This window comes from Bombina bombina, chromosome 2 (genome assembly GCF_027579735.1).
Source record: "Bombina bombina isolate aBomBom1 chromosome 2, aBomBom1.pri, whole genome shotgun sequence".
Lineage (NCBI taxonomy): Eukaryota > Metazoa > Chordata > Amphibia > Anura > Bombinatoridae > Bombina > Bombina bombina.
In genome coordinates, this window is record NC_069500.1 from 832,481,853 (window position 1) to 832,499,778 (window position 17,926).

At 36.0% G+C, this 17,926-nt stretch overlaps 1 protein-coding gene across 2 annotated transcripts in view; it reads right to left on the reverse strand.

The window, feature by feature from the left end:
- ZFR2 (zinc finger RNA binding protein 2) overlaps window positions 1–16,812 on the reverse strand; it is a 517,666-nt gene extending 500,854 nt beyond the window's left edge. The window contains exons 1-3 of one of the 2 annotated variants that reach the window (XM_053703133.1): window positions 16,697–16,812; window positions 10,802–10,982; window positions 8,978–9,143 (exon numbers count right to left, since the gene is read on the reverse strand). In XM_053703133.1, coding sequence (XP_053559108.1) covers window positions 8,978–9,143; window positions 10,802–10,982; window positions 16,697–16,752 — 403 coding nt within the window. In that variant the 5' untranslated portion in view covers window positions 16,753–16,812. Of the gene's footprint in view, window positions 1–8,977; window positions 9,144–10,801; window positions 10,983–16,681 lie in introns of both variants that reach the window. The other variant, XM_053703132.1, reaches the window with a different exon arrangement.
- Between the last annotated feature and the right edge of the window lie 1,114 nt (window positions 16,813–17,926).

Below are 17,926 nucleotides of genomic sequence, written 5' to 3' on the forward strand. Positions count from 1 at the left end.
AAACATTTTTCTGAATATAGGAGGGGGTGAGAAAGGCACACCGGGTCTATCCCACTCCTTAGTAACAATTTCAGTAAGTCTCTTAGGTATAGGAAAAACGTCAGTACACGTCGGTACCGCAAAATATTTATCCAACCTACATATTTTCTCTGGGATTGCAACCGTGTTACAATCATTCAGAGCCGCTAACACCTCCCCTAGTAATACACGGAGGTTTTCCAGCTTAAATTTAAAATGTCTGAATCCAGTTTATTTGGATCAGATCCGTCACCCACAGAATGAAGCTCTCCGTCTTCATGTTCTGCAAATTGTGACGCAGTATCAGACATGGCCCTAGTATTATCAGCGCACTCTGATCTCACCCCAGAGTGGTCTCGTTTACCCCTAAGTTCTGGCAATTTAGTTAAAACTTCAGTCATAACATTAGCCATGTCTTGTAAAGTGATTTGTAATGGCCGCTCTGATGTACTTGGCGTTACAATATCACGCACCTCCTGAGCGGGAGATGCAGGTACTGACACGTGAGGCAAGTTAGTCGGCATAACTTCCCCCTCGTTGTCTGGTGAATTTTGCTTAACATGTACAGATTGGCTTTTATTTAAAGTAGCATCAATGCAATTAGTACATAAATTTCTATTGGGCTCCACCTTGGCCTTTGAACATATTGCACAAAGAGATTCCTCTGTGTCAGACATGTTTAAACAAACTAGCAATTAGACTAGCAAGCTTGGAAAATACTTTTCAAATGAATTTACAAGCAATATAAAAAACGTTACTGTGCCTTTAAGAAGCACACAAAAAAACTGTCACTTTTGATATAACAATGAACCGGTTTAGTTATAGCAATCAATTTTTCATATGAAATGCATTAATTTAGCAAAGGATAGCACCCATCAGCAAATGGATTATTAACCCCTTAATACCAAAAAACGATTGACAAATCAAATAAATACGTTTTTATCACAGTCAAAGCACAGTCTCACAGGTCTGCTGTGAGTGATTACCTCCCTCAAACTAGTTTTGGAGACCCCTGAGCTCTGTAGAGACGTCCTGGATCATGCAGGGAGAATAAGGAAGACTGTGACTGAATTTTTAATGCGTAGTAAAAGCGCCAAAATAGGCCCCTCCCACTCATAATACAGCAGTGGGGAAGCTCAGTAAACTGATTTTATTCAAAATAAACAACAGCCAAGTGGAAAATAATGCCCATAAATTTTCACCAAGTACCTCAGAGAGAAAAACGATTAACCTGCCAGTAAACGTTTTAAATATATGAAATAAGAATAAAAGCCTGTTGCTAGTCGCTATCGCTGCAGGAAGGCTATAAGTTATATGTATACCGTATTTTCTTAGTGAAGTGCCATTCCCCAGAAATACTTTAGTGCCAACATACATACATAACAGCCTGATACCAGTTGCTACTACTGCATTTAAGGCTGTACTTACATTATATTGGTATTAGCAGTATTTTCTCAGTCAATTCCATTCCTTAGAAAATAATATACTGCAACATACCTCTTTGCAGGTGAACCCTGCCCGCTGTCCCCTGTTCTGAAGTTACCTCTCTCCTCAGAATGGCCGAGAACAGCAAATGGATCTTAGTTACGTCCGCTAAGATCATACACAAACTCAGGTAGATTCTTCTTCTAATACTGCCTGAGAAGAAACAACACACTCCGGTGCTGTTTAAAACAACAAACTTTTGATTGAAGTAATAAAAAACTAAATTTAATAACCACACTCCTCTCACACATCCTATCTATTAGTTAGGTGCAAGAGAATGACTGGGTGTGACGTAGAGGGGAGGAGCTATATAGCAGCTCTGCTTGGGTGATCCTCTTGCACTTCCTGTTAGGGAGGAGTTAATATCCCATAAGTAATGGATGACCCGTGGACTGACTACACTTAACAGGAGAAAACAACTTTTTCCGCAGTTGCAATCACATAACCGGCTAAATTAAAGCCGGTTATGTGATTGCAACTGCCGAGCTCAAATTACTGCTGCGACACAGAGAGGCACTAAAAATAGCTTCCCGGTACACCAAGTACCAGAAATGACCGGTTTTTCAAACTGGATAGTTTAAGATGTTGCATCGTTTTATTTTAATGTAATGGGGAAATGAATAAACTGCTGCAATAGAAAATTCAGCCTTACTTTCAGTTTAAACTTGTTTTGTTTTATCAAGTAAATATGTGTCAGAAAATAAAGCCTAATAAAAACATTTTACCCTTTCTTTTTAAAAAAGTTTAAATGTTAGTCTCACACATGCTACAGTGTCTGCTTCATGCCCCAGTGTAACCCATACAACAGGATTATCTATGTCCCAATAAAAAAGCAGTGTCTTTTAATTTGTTAAATGCATGGTCTCCCCAACTGGAAGAAAAAGCACTTACCTGCTCCGCTGTCCGGCATGTAGACAGTTACAAGGTATGAGAAGACACAGTTCTTCACAGAGACCTTTGAAAAAGAAAGTACAGAGTAGACATCTCTGGCTTTCTAAACTAGAGCAGCAATTGTTAGGAAAACACAGTAAGTAGCTCTTTACAAGTTCCTAACTGCTTTAAAGCCACCACTACCCGACTGCAAGGAATGTCGTAGAATACGGCTATACCCCAAAACTTGCTTGTAGATTAAATCAAAAATTTTCTTCAGACACCTAAACTTCACCTCCTCCATGCCCTGATGGCAAAGAGAATGACTGGGGGATGTGGGCAAGAGAGTGATACTTAGCAGTTTAACTGTGGTGCTCTTTGCCTCCTACTGCTGGCCAGGAGTGATATTCCCAACCGGAATTACTCAAGCCATGGATTCACCATATCTTAGGAAAGAAATATATATCTTTCTTTTTTACAAAAAGATGTTCAGGTGATATTTTCTAGTTTGCTTTTTACAGCTATGCTGCATCACTTTCAAGTGATTCAACATTTGGCTATCATGTCCCTTTAATTTCCATATACAATTTTCTATTTAAAAAAAAAACAAAAAAAAAAAAAAAAACACTACTACCTGAGATTAATAGAAGATAGTAACTCAATGATTTCCTTTTAAAAAAGGGACATGAAATCCAGATTTTTTCTCTTTCATATTTCCGACAGAACATGGGATTTTAAACAACCTTTTCATTTACTTTTTTTTTTATTTAATTAGTTTCAATCTCTTGGTATCCTTAGTTGAAAAGCATACCTGGATAGGCTCTGAAGGAAATGATCTACTGGAGTTAGCGCTGATTGGTGGCTGCACAAAAATGCCTCTTTTCATTGATTCACCAGGTGTGTTCAGCTAACTCCCAGTAGTGCATAGCTGCTCCTTCAACAAAGGATACCAAGAGAATGAAGCTAATTTGAGAATAGAATTAAACTGTAAAGTTGTTTAAAGGGACAGTCAAGTCCAAAAAAAAAAAAAAAAAAAACTTTCATGATTCAGATAGGGCATGTAATTTTAAACCACGTTCCAGTTTACTTTTATCACCAATTTTGCTTTGTTCTCGAGGTATTCTTAGTTGAAAGCTAAACCTAGGAGGTTAATATGCCCTTGAATGCCGCCTCTAAGCTGAATGCATTTTGACCACTAGAGGGCGTTAGTTCATGTGTTTCATATAAATAACATTACAGAGGAATGAACACTGATTGGCTAAAATGCAAGTCTGTCAAAAGAACTGAAACAAGGAGGCAGTCTGCAGATGCTTAGATACAAGGTAATTACAGAGGTAAAACGTTTATTGTTATAACTGTGGTTGTTATGCAAAACTGGGGAATGGGTAATTAAGGGATTATATATCTTTTAAAACAACAAAAATTCTGGTGTCGACTGTCCCTTTAAAATCCCATGCTCTGTCTGAATCATGAAAGAAACATGGGTTTTATATTCCTTTATTAAAACAAGAAACTACAGAGCAAATTTTATTAAAACAAAAAGTGTAGGTACAGGTATAATATATGTTACGTATCCTACAAGTGGTAATTTATTTTCCAATGAAGCCTATAAGACCATGGAAAGTGATACCATCTTGAATTAAAAAAAAAGAGCATTTGTATAGTGTGCTTTGTAAATTCAATGAAATTGTCCCTTTTTTTTTGGGACAAAGAGGAAATTAAAACTACAACACATTTGTCTCTCCTGTCAGTATTAAATTTGCTACCAGATGCTGAATGGTCTCAGCATGAATGCCCTCTCACACATCTCTTCCCTCAATATACAGGACAAAAGAAACCTGATACAAGGGTTTTATTTTGATTTTTTTTTTTTTAAAGCTCTCTGAAACTGTTGCAAGCATAAGTAGCTTACCCTATAGTAATTTACCGGAGTGAAATAAATATAACTATAGCTCACCAGTCAGCAGAAAAAAACAAAAAAATACTAATCCACTCAATGTTGAAGGAACAATGTACTGTGAAATGTCCTCCCCTTTAATATGTTCCCAATGATCACGCACACTTTTCAGAAATAATCTACAGCAAAATTTCGCAAAATAAATATGAATTTATATTTCAAGATTTTTCTTGAACATTTTAGGAGTGATTTAATTTTAAATGAAAATATCCCTTCAACTACTTTCCTAGCGTGTCCACATCTTCTGTTCTCAAGAGCGAATAATAGTGCCCAACTGTTGCCTGAGACGAATTCTGAATCTACATTTGAAGTATAGCTGAGCTCTTTTAATCATAACTAAATGCAGTGACATGAGTATATTTTTGTACCAGGATCCAATGAGAAAATAAAAGGCTATTTTACTTCTAAGGCTGGACTTGCTTCACTACATATATGGCTAAGGTTTTGGCTAGCTCTATCCATGCCTGTTAATGGAGTATAGCAATCAATATTGCATGCTTAGAATTATACCATGTGACTTATCTTGGTAAGGGGTGTAAGCCCTTCTGATTATGTTTTCATTCAAAAATTGCATGTTCTTTCTGAATCATGAAAGTTTAATTTTGACTTTACTGTCCCTTTAAATGCCATTGTTCCACTGCAAATCTATAATCAACTCTAAGTTTCAAGAAGCTCAATGAATGGAAAATTGTTTGGAGTGGAATAGATCTGCACAAGGACCTACGTATGAGGATGGATGGGGCAATATAATGTTATTTTAATTAAATCTAAAATTATTAAGGCAATGGTTATTTTTCTTTAGTTACATAAAAAAATATTTAAAGGGACATTAAACCCAAATTTTTTCTTTCATGATTCAGATAGAGAATACAATTGGAATGTTGTTTAAAATTGTATTCTCTTTCTGGATCATGAAAGAAAATTTTTGGGTTTAATGTCCCTTTAAATGTTAATTTTTAAAAAGTTATCATTTTTTATCCTTCCAATAAAGTAAAGCTGAAAAGTTGATCAAATATGAATGATTAACCCTTTTAAACAGGAGATAGTTTACCTCCTAATAATTTCTTATGCATATCTAATGATATATAACCAAATCAGTAATGGTCTTGTATAACTGAAAAAATAATCTGAAAAGTTATTCCAATAATAGAAACCATGTTTATTAAAAAAAAAAAAATTGGTCTTACTGACTAGTGATTTAAATCAAATCTACCCTGGTGTGTTTGTTGATTATGCAATTCCCTTTAACAGTTCTTTAACCCTTTAAGGACACAGCTTTCAGTTTGCTCAATTGTTTTATGACGGAAAAATTCCATCATATGTCCTTAAGAGGTTAAAACATCACTTTAATTCTAAATTGACGTGCACAAAGCTAGGGGTATGCATGCAGATCCTTTATGGAGGATCCAAATGTGGAAAGCCGTGGCCTGTCATGGGATTTGTCCCTTTCCAAAACCGCATTTATTCTTGTAAAAGTTCAACACACTACAATCTGAATTTGCACAGATACTTGTGTGTTGAACTTTTACGAGAATAAATGCGGCTCCGGAAAGAGCCGAAACCCAGGAGCGGCCGCCTTCTTCCGCCTTCGGACCCTCACAAAGGATTTGAATGCACACCACTACTCAACGATAAAAGCACGTGATTGGCAGAGTGCCACATGGCATTTCCACCTAACATGTCACAAATTAAAATAAATAATATACAGGATATTAAAAAAGACAGTATACACCAATTTTTACATAACTGCATGTGATAGACACTACTATAAAGAAGAATATGCACAGATACTGATCTAAAAATCCAATATTTAGCACAGTTGATGAGGTTAGGCTGAGACAACCATTGAAAGGGGATGAGAAACCAGGAAGAGCAGACACTCCCCCCCTCCCCTGCATATGAAGAGATCTATTACAGTAATTACACAAACAAGAGCAAGCAGGAAACTGTTGACTTTCGGTCTACATCTGATACCTGGGGCTTGGTTAGGAGCCTGAAAATCAGCACAATGTTGTTAAAAAAAAAAAAAAAAAAAAAAAAAAAGCAAAACTATACATTGTTATAAAAAAAAAAAATATCCCCAGATTGTCTATATAAAATGGATCATCTTCAAAACATTTATGCAAAGAAAAATCTAGTGTACAATGTCCCTTTAAACTAGTGTCCTATGGTGTAGCACTATAGTACATGCAGTGAACCCAACTACCAGTTTTGGTTTCATTTTGGCTGCACTCCAACACTAAGAACTTCTGAGGAAGGCAGAACAAATAAATAAGTCTTACATAAATTTAGCAATCAATACAATTTTCTTATAAACAGTTTATTTTGGATCTTGCCACCCTTATCAAATAGGAAATGTCCATTACTAGGCTAGTGTGAGAGAAAATGTGTGCCATGTGAACCTAGAACAGAAACTCATAAGGGGGTGTGTGGTGAGAATTCACCAGCTTATCAGGTGTTTATAGTGTTAGTTGATGTTTATATAGTTAGATTGATCTTCATAAAAACACAACTAATCAGGAGTATGAAAGAAGTGACACAAGAAAGGTAAGGCAAATACTTTCTACTTATTAAAAGGTAGCTAGAGGTCGGTCGCTCATGACTCTGTACTGAAGCAAAACAAGAGATAAATATGCTGTAAATTAATTAACACAGGGTACGTAAATACTACTACTAAATACTGAGTTCAGGTGTTTTAGTCACCCTTATCACTAACAGGTGCATACAATTAAACACAAAGCCATGAAATCTCCATAGACAAACATTGGTAGTACCATGAGTCGTACTGAAGAAGTGACTTTAAACATGGCACTGCCATAGGATGCCACAAGTCAGTTTGCAAAACTGCCTCTGGAAGCAACATCAGCACAAGAACTGTGTGCAGGAAGCATCTTAAATGGTTTTCAAAGGCCAAGGAGTTGCACACAAGCCTCATCTCAACATGCGCAAAGCCAAAACGTAAAATTGAGTGGTGTAAAGCACAATGCCACTGGACTCTGGAGGAGTGGAAACAATCTTCAGAGTGATGTATTACGTTTCAATATCTAGCAGACTAATAGAAGAATCTGGTTGTGGTAGATGGCAGGAGAACACTACCTACCGAAATGCATAGTGCCTACTGTAAAGTTTGGGGAGAAGGGATAATGACCTGGGGTTGTTTTTCAGGGTTTGGGCTAGGCCCCTTAATCCCAGTGAAGAGTAATTAAAGGGACAGTCTAGGCCAAAATAAACTTTTATGATTCAGATAGAGCATGTAATATTAAACAATTTTCCAATTTACTTTTATCACCAATTTTGCTTTGTTCTCTTGGTATTCTTAGTTGAAAGCTTAACCTGGGAGGTTCATATGCTAATTTCTTAGACCTTGAAGACCACCTCTTTTCAGAATGCATTTTAACAGTTTTTCACCACTAGAGGGTGTTAGTTCACATATTTCATATAGATAACACTGTGCTCAAGCACGTGAAGTTATCTGGGAGCAGACACCGATTGGCTAAACTGCAAGACTGTCAAAAGAACTGAAATAAAGGGGCAGTTTGCAGAGGCTTAGATACAAGATAATCACAGAGGTTAAAAGTATATTAATATAACTGTGTTGGTTATGCAAAACTGGGGAATGGGCAATAAAAGGGATTATCTATCTTTTAAAACAATAAAAAATCTGGTGTAGACTGTCCCTTTAATGCTACAGGATACAAAGAAATTTTAGACTATCGGGTGCTTCCAACTTTGTGTGGAGGAATTCTAGTAGCCTGCATAGAACCCTGACCTCAACCCCACTCAACACTTTGGGATGAATTGGAGAGCTAATTGTGAACCAGATCTCATCCAACATCAGTGTCTGACCTCACACATGCACATTTGGCTGAATGGGTACAAATTCCCAAACACACACTAAAATCTTTGTGGCTATTAATAATGGCCATGGTTTTGTAATAGGATGTCAAGCTCAAATAGGTGTGATGGGCCAAGTGTCCACATACTTTTGACCATATAGCATAAGTATAAATAAATGCAACATCATTAATTTCAAATATACTAGTCAACCCCTGAATAAATATCACAATAAATTAGTCTCTTGTCAGACACAGTTGGGAACATTATACTAAAATTAGGGAAAAGTTCTAATAACTTTTTTTTATTTTAAGGGACTTTAAACACGTCTTGCTTTAGTTTAAAACCTCACACTTTTCTCATGTTCCTTAGCGGCCAGAAAAGCGAAATTTATGCTTACCTGATAAATGTATTTATTTCTTGACACGGTGAGTCCACGGTACATCATCAATTACTGTTGGGAATATCACTTATATTTATCAAAAAGGGACAACACATTGTATGCACTTCCCACTAATAATGATTATGGTATCAAAGTTTCTGCATGTGTGCAAACTGGCTAAGACAATTTTACATATTTTAAAAACCTAGGTTAGAGATTTTGATTTCTCAAAGGAGTGCTTAGCAAGCAAGAAGTGTTTAATGTCCCTTTCACACACTAATAAAATTATTTTTATATATATATATATATATATATATATATATATATATATATATATATATATATATATATATATATATATATATATATATATATATATATATATATATATCCACTGGATATTATCCAGTAAAAGTAACAATGTATCCTACCACTGTTTACAGCAGGCACATTCCAAGGTCCGTGTGATTGTTCCTCACGTTTGATATCCCGATAAGTGCCAATTGCAGGAAGATGGGTCTGAGCACCGGATGGTTGCATGAATGATTTGCTCTCATAGCTGCTTGATGCTGATGAACGCCCATAGTTGTAATTATCCTATGAACAGGATTAAGGAAAATGGTTGTACTAATATGCAAAAATAGGTAGCATGCCCGTATTTAAAGGAACATTAAAAAAGGTAAGTTCTCATCCTTAGAAAAACTAATTTATTCTAGTGTATTTGAGTCCTGATCTATAAAAAGGTTGTGATTTCACTTTATTAACCAATGAGCAATTGATCCCTGCTTTTTAGTACTGCCTAATCGTGGTAGTTTCAGTAACAGTTTAAAAAAGGGATATGAAACCCAAAATTTTCTCTTTCATAATTAAGATAGAGCATGCAATTTTAAAGTGATTTTAAAGTTTAATGAAACACTGCCCCGTATCTAAAAATAATCTTAAAAACAGGGGCACTTTAATTTATTAAAAACGCTTATTTTTTAAAATATTTTCCAATTGGTTATGGTAAACACATCGCCGATCCTCCGCCCACGTCTCCTACTGTATTTAACATATTGATGACTAATCCGGCTTCCTCCAATCGTTGCATGTCCTCTTTTGTGTCCAGCTCATTGAGCATGCAACAATTGGAGGAAGCCGGATTCGTCATTGATATGCTAAATACAGTAGGAGATGCAAGGCGGAGGATAGGCGGTATGTTTACCATAACCCAAAGGGAAATATTTTTTAAAAAAGAAGTGTCTTTGAAACGTTTTTAATTCATTAAAGTGCCCCTGTTTTTAAAATTATTTTTACATACTGGGTAGTAATGCATTAAACTTTACTCCTATTCATTTTTCTTCCTTCTCTTGGTACATTTAGCCACCAATCAGGTGCTGAACCAAAAATGGTCCTGCTCCTAAGCTTACATTCCTGCTTTTCAATTAAAGAGAACAAATAAAATTGATAATAGGAGTAAATTAGAAAGTTGCTTAAAATTGCATGCTTTATCAGAATCATGAAAGAAAAATTGTGTGTTTCATATCCCATAAAACATATGTAATGTTGCAGTGTTTACATGCAAAAATATTTTTTCCATTTAAATTCCTTACATAATAGAACATTATTTGGGGGGGGGGGGGGGGTTGTAGACTGCTCCAAAAGAACATGTGGACGTGTATATTGCCTGTTGTAGTTTAGAGTAGAAAACATTTGTCATTGGTACAGCACAGAAACTTCAAAAATGATTCATCTCTGTACCTCACCATTGAACATTTTGTTTGATACAATCATCATTTGCCTTAAAGGGACATCAAATCCTAAATTTTTCTTGCATGATTCAGATAGAGCATGTCATTTTAAACAACTTTCTAATTTACTTCTATTATCAAATTGTCTTTACTCTCTTGGTTTCCTTTGTTGAAAAGCAGTGATGTAATATCAGTATCACATTATGGCAAAAGTGTTGAGAGAATGTTATCCATTTGCAAGAGCACTAAATAGCAGCAATATTTCCTTGCATATAGTGCTCCAGACAGCTACCTAGGTACCTCTTCAATAAAATACCATAAGACTGAAGCAAATTTGATAATAGAGCATACCATTTTTTTAAATAAATTCCTATTCTGAGTCACACAAAAAAAAAAAAATGTTTGTGTTTCATATCCCTTTAATATAAATATAACTTTTTTATTATTATTATTTATGGGTCTTCTAATTGTTAGCTCTAGTAGCCTCGAGTGCATCTTCTGACAGAGACTTGGGTAATATCATACCTGATAGCGGGGTTTGTTTTCTGGGTGTGCTGGAGATTCCTGTTGCCTACTTCCATAGCCATAGTCCCCTCCAGAGTAGCTGGGATATCCTGCTGACCCCACTGGGTGGTTATCTGGGTTCGGGATACCATATGGTGAGGGTACTGGCGGGGCTGAAGTCGGTGTCTGCTGAACAGGATAACTGGGAGCCAAGGGAGGGTGGGAATAAAAAGGCCCTTGCTTAGAGCTGTGATAAAATATACAGATCATAGTACTTAAGTGTTAAATGTATTTTGTTGCTTATTTGCACTATAGCCAGTCAGACGCTGTATGACGCCTTTGTATTGAGAGGGTAACAAACTCCCAAATGGCATCTGTGTTTTTTAACCTGTAAAGTGGACATAAAAGCACAAAAAGAAAATGCCCTTATTTGTGTCAGCATTTTATTATTGCATTGTTGCTTTTATACAATGTGCTAAAAAAGGGACACGGAACCCAATTTTTTTCTTTCGTGATTCAGATAGAGCATGCAATTTTAAGTAACTTTTTAATTTACTCCTATTATCAATTTTTATTCATTCTCTTGCTAGCTTTATTTGAAAAAAGGCATCTAAGCTAAGGAGCCAGACAATTTTTGGTTCAGACACTGAATAGCACTTGTTTATTGGTGGGTGAATTTATCCACCAATCAGCAAGAACAACCCAGGTTTTTCACAAAAAATGGGCCGGCATCTAAACTTACATTCTTGCTTTTCAAATAAAGATATCAAGAGAATGAAGGAAATTTGATAATAGGAGTAAAGGGACATGAAACCCAAAATTTTTCTCTCATTGTTCAGTTAGAGAATACAATTTTTAAAAAGTTTCCAATTTACTTCTACTATAAAAGTTACTTTGTCCTCAAGTTATCCTTTGTTGAAGAGATACCTAGGTAGGTAGCATGCTTAGATCCCTGCTTTTCAACAAAGGATAACAAGAAACAAAGAAACTGATAATAGAAGTAAAGTGTAAAGTTATTTAAAAATTGTATGTTCTATCTGAATCATTTTTGGGTTTTATGTCAGTTTAACCCATGAAAAGTAGTTAAACATTTTAAAGTCAGCTACAAAACAGCAACACACTATTGCGCCAGAGATCAACATGGCTGGTGATGGTTACACACGTATGCCTCTTGTTATTGGTTTACCAGATGTGCTCAGAGCTACGGACAAGTAGCGCATTGCTACTCTCAAGCTGACTTTAAATATGCATTTAAAGTGATGGTAAATGTTAACTTTTTTTAGTTACAATATTTGTAATCATAAATAAACTAAAAGATGAGGCTTTGGAAATGCTTTTTTTTTTTCCTATATGTCGCCGTTCCTCCACCTGTAATGGATATTCCCTACTTCACAGACAATTCAGGCTGTAGCCAATCTGGTCACCGCCCCCTTTGGCGTCCAGCGATACGATTGGCTACAGCCTGAATTGTCTGTGAAGTTGGAAATAGAGTATCCGTTACAGGTGGAGGAATGGCGACATATAGGAAAACATGAAAGGGTAATAAATAAAAAAAAATTAGTTTCCGAAGCCTTTCATGAATAAAAGTCCCCATCTTTTAGTTTATGATTACAAATATTGTAACTAAAAAGTTAACCATCACTTTAAACCCTTTGCTTGTTATATGTATGTAAATTATAGCATTTTCTTGTTGCACTTGTACGTCCCTTTAATTGCTTTGGGGATCATTGAATTCATTACAGATCATGTAGTTGATTGTAACTGATCACACACACTTGTTTTCTCCCTTCTACAATCTTAAAATGCTTTAAAATGAACAAATATACAATAGCCATGCATGCACAGGAGTGATAATATTCCTACATAATTAGCTCAGTAAATAAAACATGGGAGCCAGTACTAAAGAAAGTAGTCAGCATTTACCTAGCAAGTAAGGTATGATTAAAAGGGACATTAAACACTTAAAGAAAGTAAAATAAAATCTTAAATTCTATATAGTAAATCAACTTTGCTATATACTTTACCTGGAACTTTGCTCCCCTGTCCTGTAATTTTACTCGGAAACTATCAGTTTCAATTCCTGTTAAACGTGGAAGTGAGACTCCAAATTTAACACTGTCATTGGCTGCACACGCTAGTGACCCATTTATGACTGTCGCTAATTGGCCTCAGCAGAGAAGGAAACAAGTTACAATGTGCCCATTGCTTTAAGCTTTTATCCTAATATTTAAAAAACTAATATCCTATATAATAAAAGGCCAGGTATGTTTGTCAGATGTAGTCATGCGCAGTAGAGACTGCATGAGGACAAACATACCTGGCCTTAAGCAGCAGAGAGTGTGGGCGTGGCCGAGAGATTATTATTATCATCATCATCATCAGGTATTTGTAGAGCGCCAACAGATTCCACAGCGCTAGAGATAGCGCAAAAGAGAAAGAAAAAAAAAAAAAAAAAAGAGAGCAAGAAAAAAAAAAAAAAAAGAGCAAGAAAAGAAAAAAAAAAGAGAAAGAAAGAAAAGAGAGAAAGAAAAAAGAGAGAAAGAAAAAAGAGAGAAAGAAAAAAGAGAGAAAGAAAAAAGAGAGAAAGAAAAAAAGAGAAGGAAAGTGCAAGGGGTGGGACCGCTGTACTGCAAACAATGGCCCGTTTACACAGGCTTTAGAACTAGTAATAATAAAAAAAAAATCTGCATATTCTCAGCAAATCTTTGCTTTGAATACATAGTTCTAATTAGCATTACATTTTGTGCAATGTGCAAGTTGTGAAGAAAACAAGTAGGAATTCTTAACCTAACCATAAAATATTATATATATTATAAAATGGACATCCCACACTCCCATAAGTTAGTCTGTCGATAAGGTGAATGTCTGATAGCCACCTACATATGTGATAACCACAACTGAAAGAGTGGCTTGCTCAATTTTTGGTTCTAAAAATGGGAGTACAATAATCTCTTTTAGAGCCAAAATTTGATAGCAGGCAGGTGACTAACATGCCTCTAGCACTTTGATACCTACAGGGGCATGAGACATCTAAATATGATAGAGTCGTAGCATGTGTGCAGTGTAATCTGTATTTATTAAAATAAGCCTGTTTAATATTCTTTTAATTTTAGAGGGGCATTTAAAGGGCCACTAAACCCAAAATCTTTCTTTCATGATTCGGATAGAGAATAGAAATTTAAACATTACAATTTACTTCCATTATTTATTTTGCTTCATTTTTTAAATATCCTTATTTGAAGAAAAAGCAATGCACATGGTGAGCCAATCACATGATGCTTCTATGTGCAGCAACCAATCAGCAGCTAGTGAGCATATCTAGATATGCTTTTCCATCAAAGAATATCAAGAGACTAAAACAAATTAGATAATATAAGTAAATTAGAAAGATGTTTAACATTGCATTATCTTTCTAAATCATAAAAGAAAAAATGTGGGTGGCATGTCCCTTTAAGCCTTCACTTGAATGAACAGGTATGCCTAAAACTAGGGACATATGTACATCAACACCAGTACCTTTTAATTCCAGTTATCAGGACCCCCAACAGGCTGGTGGCTTTGAGTAGGTTAGTTACTAACCAGCTGATTATTTCACGTGTGCTCTAGTACAGTTATGTAAATCTGGCCTGTTGATGTGTCCTGAGGACTGGAATTAACCAGCACTGTTCTAAGCAATGAGGCATGATGTGGCCTCACATTACCAGTCACCAGCAGCACATATAATAAGGGATTGTCAATAACTCATAAGGAAGTCTCGAGGAAAATACAACATTGTGTTCCACACAAAGGAAGAAACTTCTCTCACTCAACTGGTTACCAAAGTCAGAGGGAAAACAGGACTTGGCAATAGGGCAATGCCTGGTTAGACATTTCAACTGTTGCTAAATGGTGCTGGCAACATTACAGCTAAGACCTCCTGAACATCAGATTTAAAATTAAAAAAAAGAAAAGAAAAAAAGTGTAGTTGCTTCAGCACTGATACAAAAAGCTTGTGATGAAAGTGTAAAAATATCCTCAATCTTTTTTAATAGATAAAAATATATTTTAAAGTTGTAACACCATGACAAAAAAATATTAAACACAAGGGGGTGCAGAACACCACTAAGGCAGCAAGAATCTAAAAAAAAACATCACTGACCTCTAGTGAAACAGCATACTACACACAAGTCATAGTAGAAGAATGCTTAAAGGTAAACACCTTGTAATTACAATTCCTAGACTGTGCAGTACAGTAAGTCAAGTGTGAAAACTTTCTTAACAGGTAGACACTGCCTGTTGAAATCTCAAATGGCCAAACTCTTCCCACCACTTGTCTTATCTGGAGGAGCCAATCCAAAGGTTTGCAACTGTCATTTTGTTAGCAAAAAAAAAAAGTTATTGCCTCTGCTGAGAATAATTAGAGAAATTTATAAATTGGTTTCTACAGTGTACTGTGGAGATTGCACTTCCAGTTCTAGCAGTCATTGGAAAAATCACAATTTTATTACAATCTCAAAATATTTCATGACCCTTTAAGATACAGATTTTATTTTCAACATAATTTAATGTATATTTAAAAAAAAAAATTTAACAACACTATTTTAAACAAAAATGTTATTATGTCCCTGACTTGTTTAGACATACAGCTGTCAAAAAGGTTGCTAGGGAAGCTGTCAAAATGGTTGCTAAGGGCACACCCTTTGATTTAATGTCACTAGGTGTATAGCTGCTTTAAAAGGATGGCTGAGGACATGTGCCTACCCTGTCGTTTGTTTTGACATATGATCAGCATGAAGTGGCTGTAGGAGTCTAAAATGTGTATGATCATACAAAAGTCATGAAGAAGTCACTGGTGACATACACTTTATCTGCCATCTGTCTGAGCATGAAAACTGCATTAAAGGGGATTGCTACTTTAAACCTGACTGAGGTCTGTTTGTGTATTTCGTTTGCATACAAAGGTATTGTAGTACATACAGTTTGCAGAAATGGTTTGCTGGTCACACAAAAATTATCTGAAATTTGTTTGGGCATACAGAGGTTCCTGGGAACAAGTATTTAGGTATTTCATTTGTAAGAAAGATTTGCCGAGAATGCAAACCTGAGAAAACAAATATTCAATATTTTGTTTAAAATACTGCTAAAAAAAAAACTAGTCTGCATAGCCATTATTTTATTATTCAATCCTGTCACGATAGTTTACAAAGCTGCATTTTCTGCTTGTTGCAAAGTAATTTAAACAGCTTCAGCTTTAACTTAGTTCAGATGCATTTTACTACAATTATTTCTCGCTCATCTACTCAATGGATTTTTGATTTCCATGTCACTTTGAATGACTAATACAAAGTATTGGGAGGAGGGTCGTGCCAATGGGTTTATTTAATTGGCAGTACCAGTCATTATAATTATGCCACAACTTTTAAAAAGTAACCAGTGAATTACACACACAAAAAGCTTTGCAAATGATGGTTCTGTGCACCTGCTATATAAAGCTGCAGCAAGAACTTCCAGCAGACAGTGACAACTCACCTGCTGGATATCACCTGCTATGCAGTGTCTGGTGCCATCTTAACCTAAGCAACTGTTTCTATCATTGCCCTGCCATTTTATTTCCCTGTCACTGGCCTCAGTAATACGGCACAGAGCTCCCCAATTAGACACATCTTCCCCATTAAATGACACCACAGGGAGCAATTGCATTAAGATTTGGTAAACTCATTTTTAGTTTAGTGCATACAATTGTAAGCGGGAAAACTGTCTCACTGGATAGTTCCGTAAACGCTTAGTGAATCTAGGCCATTGAGAGGTAAAAAGAGAATGAAGCTGATACTGAAGCAGCCTCACGCCGTCACTAACATACATTAAAAATGTATCGCTGCAGGCAGCGCCTCTAGGCGATGATGCAAAATACCATTACTGTACCTCCTCCCGCTATACCTGTGTTGCCCACCGGCTCCTTGATTCGAGTACCCGTAATAATTATTGGCCGCCATACTAGGGTCTTCAGGAAAAGCGGGGCCCGGCGAAGGGGCGGAGCTTCACCTGGGACCACGTGAGCGCGCGGCAAACGAGCTTGCGCACTGCCGATGCTCTGGTTACAGTTACAGCCCCCCGCCTTGCAGCGGCAGTACAGTACAGTAGTAGAATTAGGAAGTGATGGAGGAAGTCATGTAGAGAACTGGGACGGGGATGCTTAAAAAAAACATCATTCATCACTAAACCGTATTGATTTGGCGCACTACTAGTGTGTACAACTTGTGCTTAGTTAGATAAATATAAAAAGACAAATTTGATAGATAATGGCGTCAACTATCATGACTATGTTATTGTTTTAAAATATACTTTCAATTTTAAGGTAACCATTTCCTTTAATACCTTTTAGGTTTGTATGTTTCTTTCGTTTCGCTTATGTAGTTGAAAGCAATTCCACAAAATGTGTGTGTGTTGGGGGTTACGTGTTACTATGATCTGCTGTGCCTATAGTCATTGCTAAAGATGTAAACTTAAAATTACTGCCAAAAAATCGTGCATAATTATTGTGTCTTACATTTTTTCCTCACAACTACTTAAACTTTCCAATATAATCTTTTTATATAACTCACATTGCTCTGCCTAACCATATCCCTTTAATATTCAATATACATCTGTATAATTCCTATTGCATGAGGGGTGGCTAAAGGACCATATGTGATCCTCTGCACCAGATTTTGCCACAACTCTTAAAGGGACACTGAACCCAAATTTTTTCTTTCATGATTCAGATAGAGCATGCAATTTTAAGCCACTTTCTAATTTATTCCTATTATCAATTTTTCTTCGTTCTCTTGCTATCTTTATTTTAAAAAGAAGACATCTAAGCTTTTTTATTATTCAGTACTCTGGACAGCACTTTTTTATTGGTGGATGAGTTTATCCACCAATCAGCAAGAACAACCCAGGTTGATCACCAAAAATGGGCCGGCATCTAAACTTACTTTCTTGCATTTCAAATAAAGATACAAAGAGAATGAAGAAAATTTGCTAATAGGAGTAAATTAGAAAGTTGATTAAAATGTCATGCTCTATCTGAATCACGAAAGAAAAAATTTGGGTACAGTGTCCCTTTAAAGCTAACCACTGCACTAACAATAAAGCCTGCAAAATTATTTTTCTGACTTTCTGTGCACC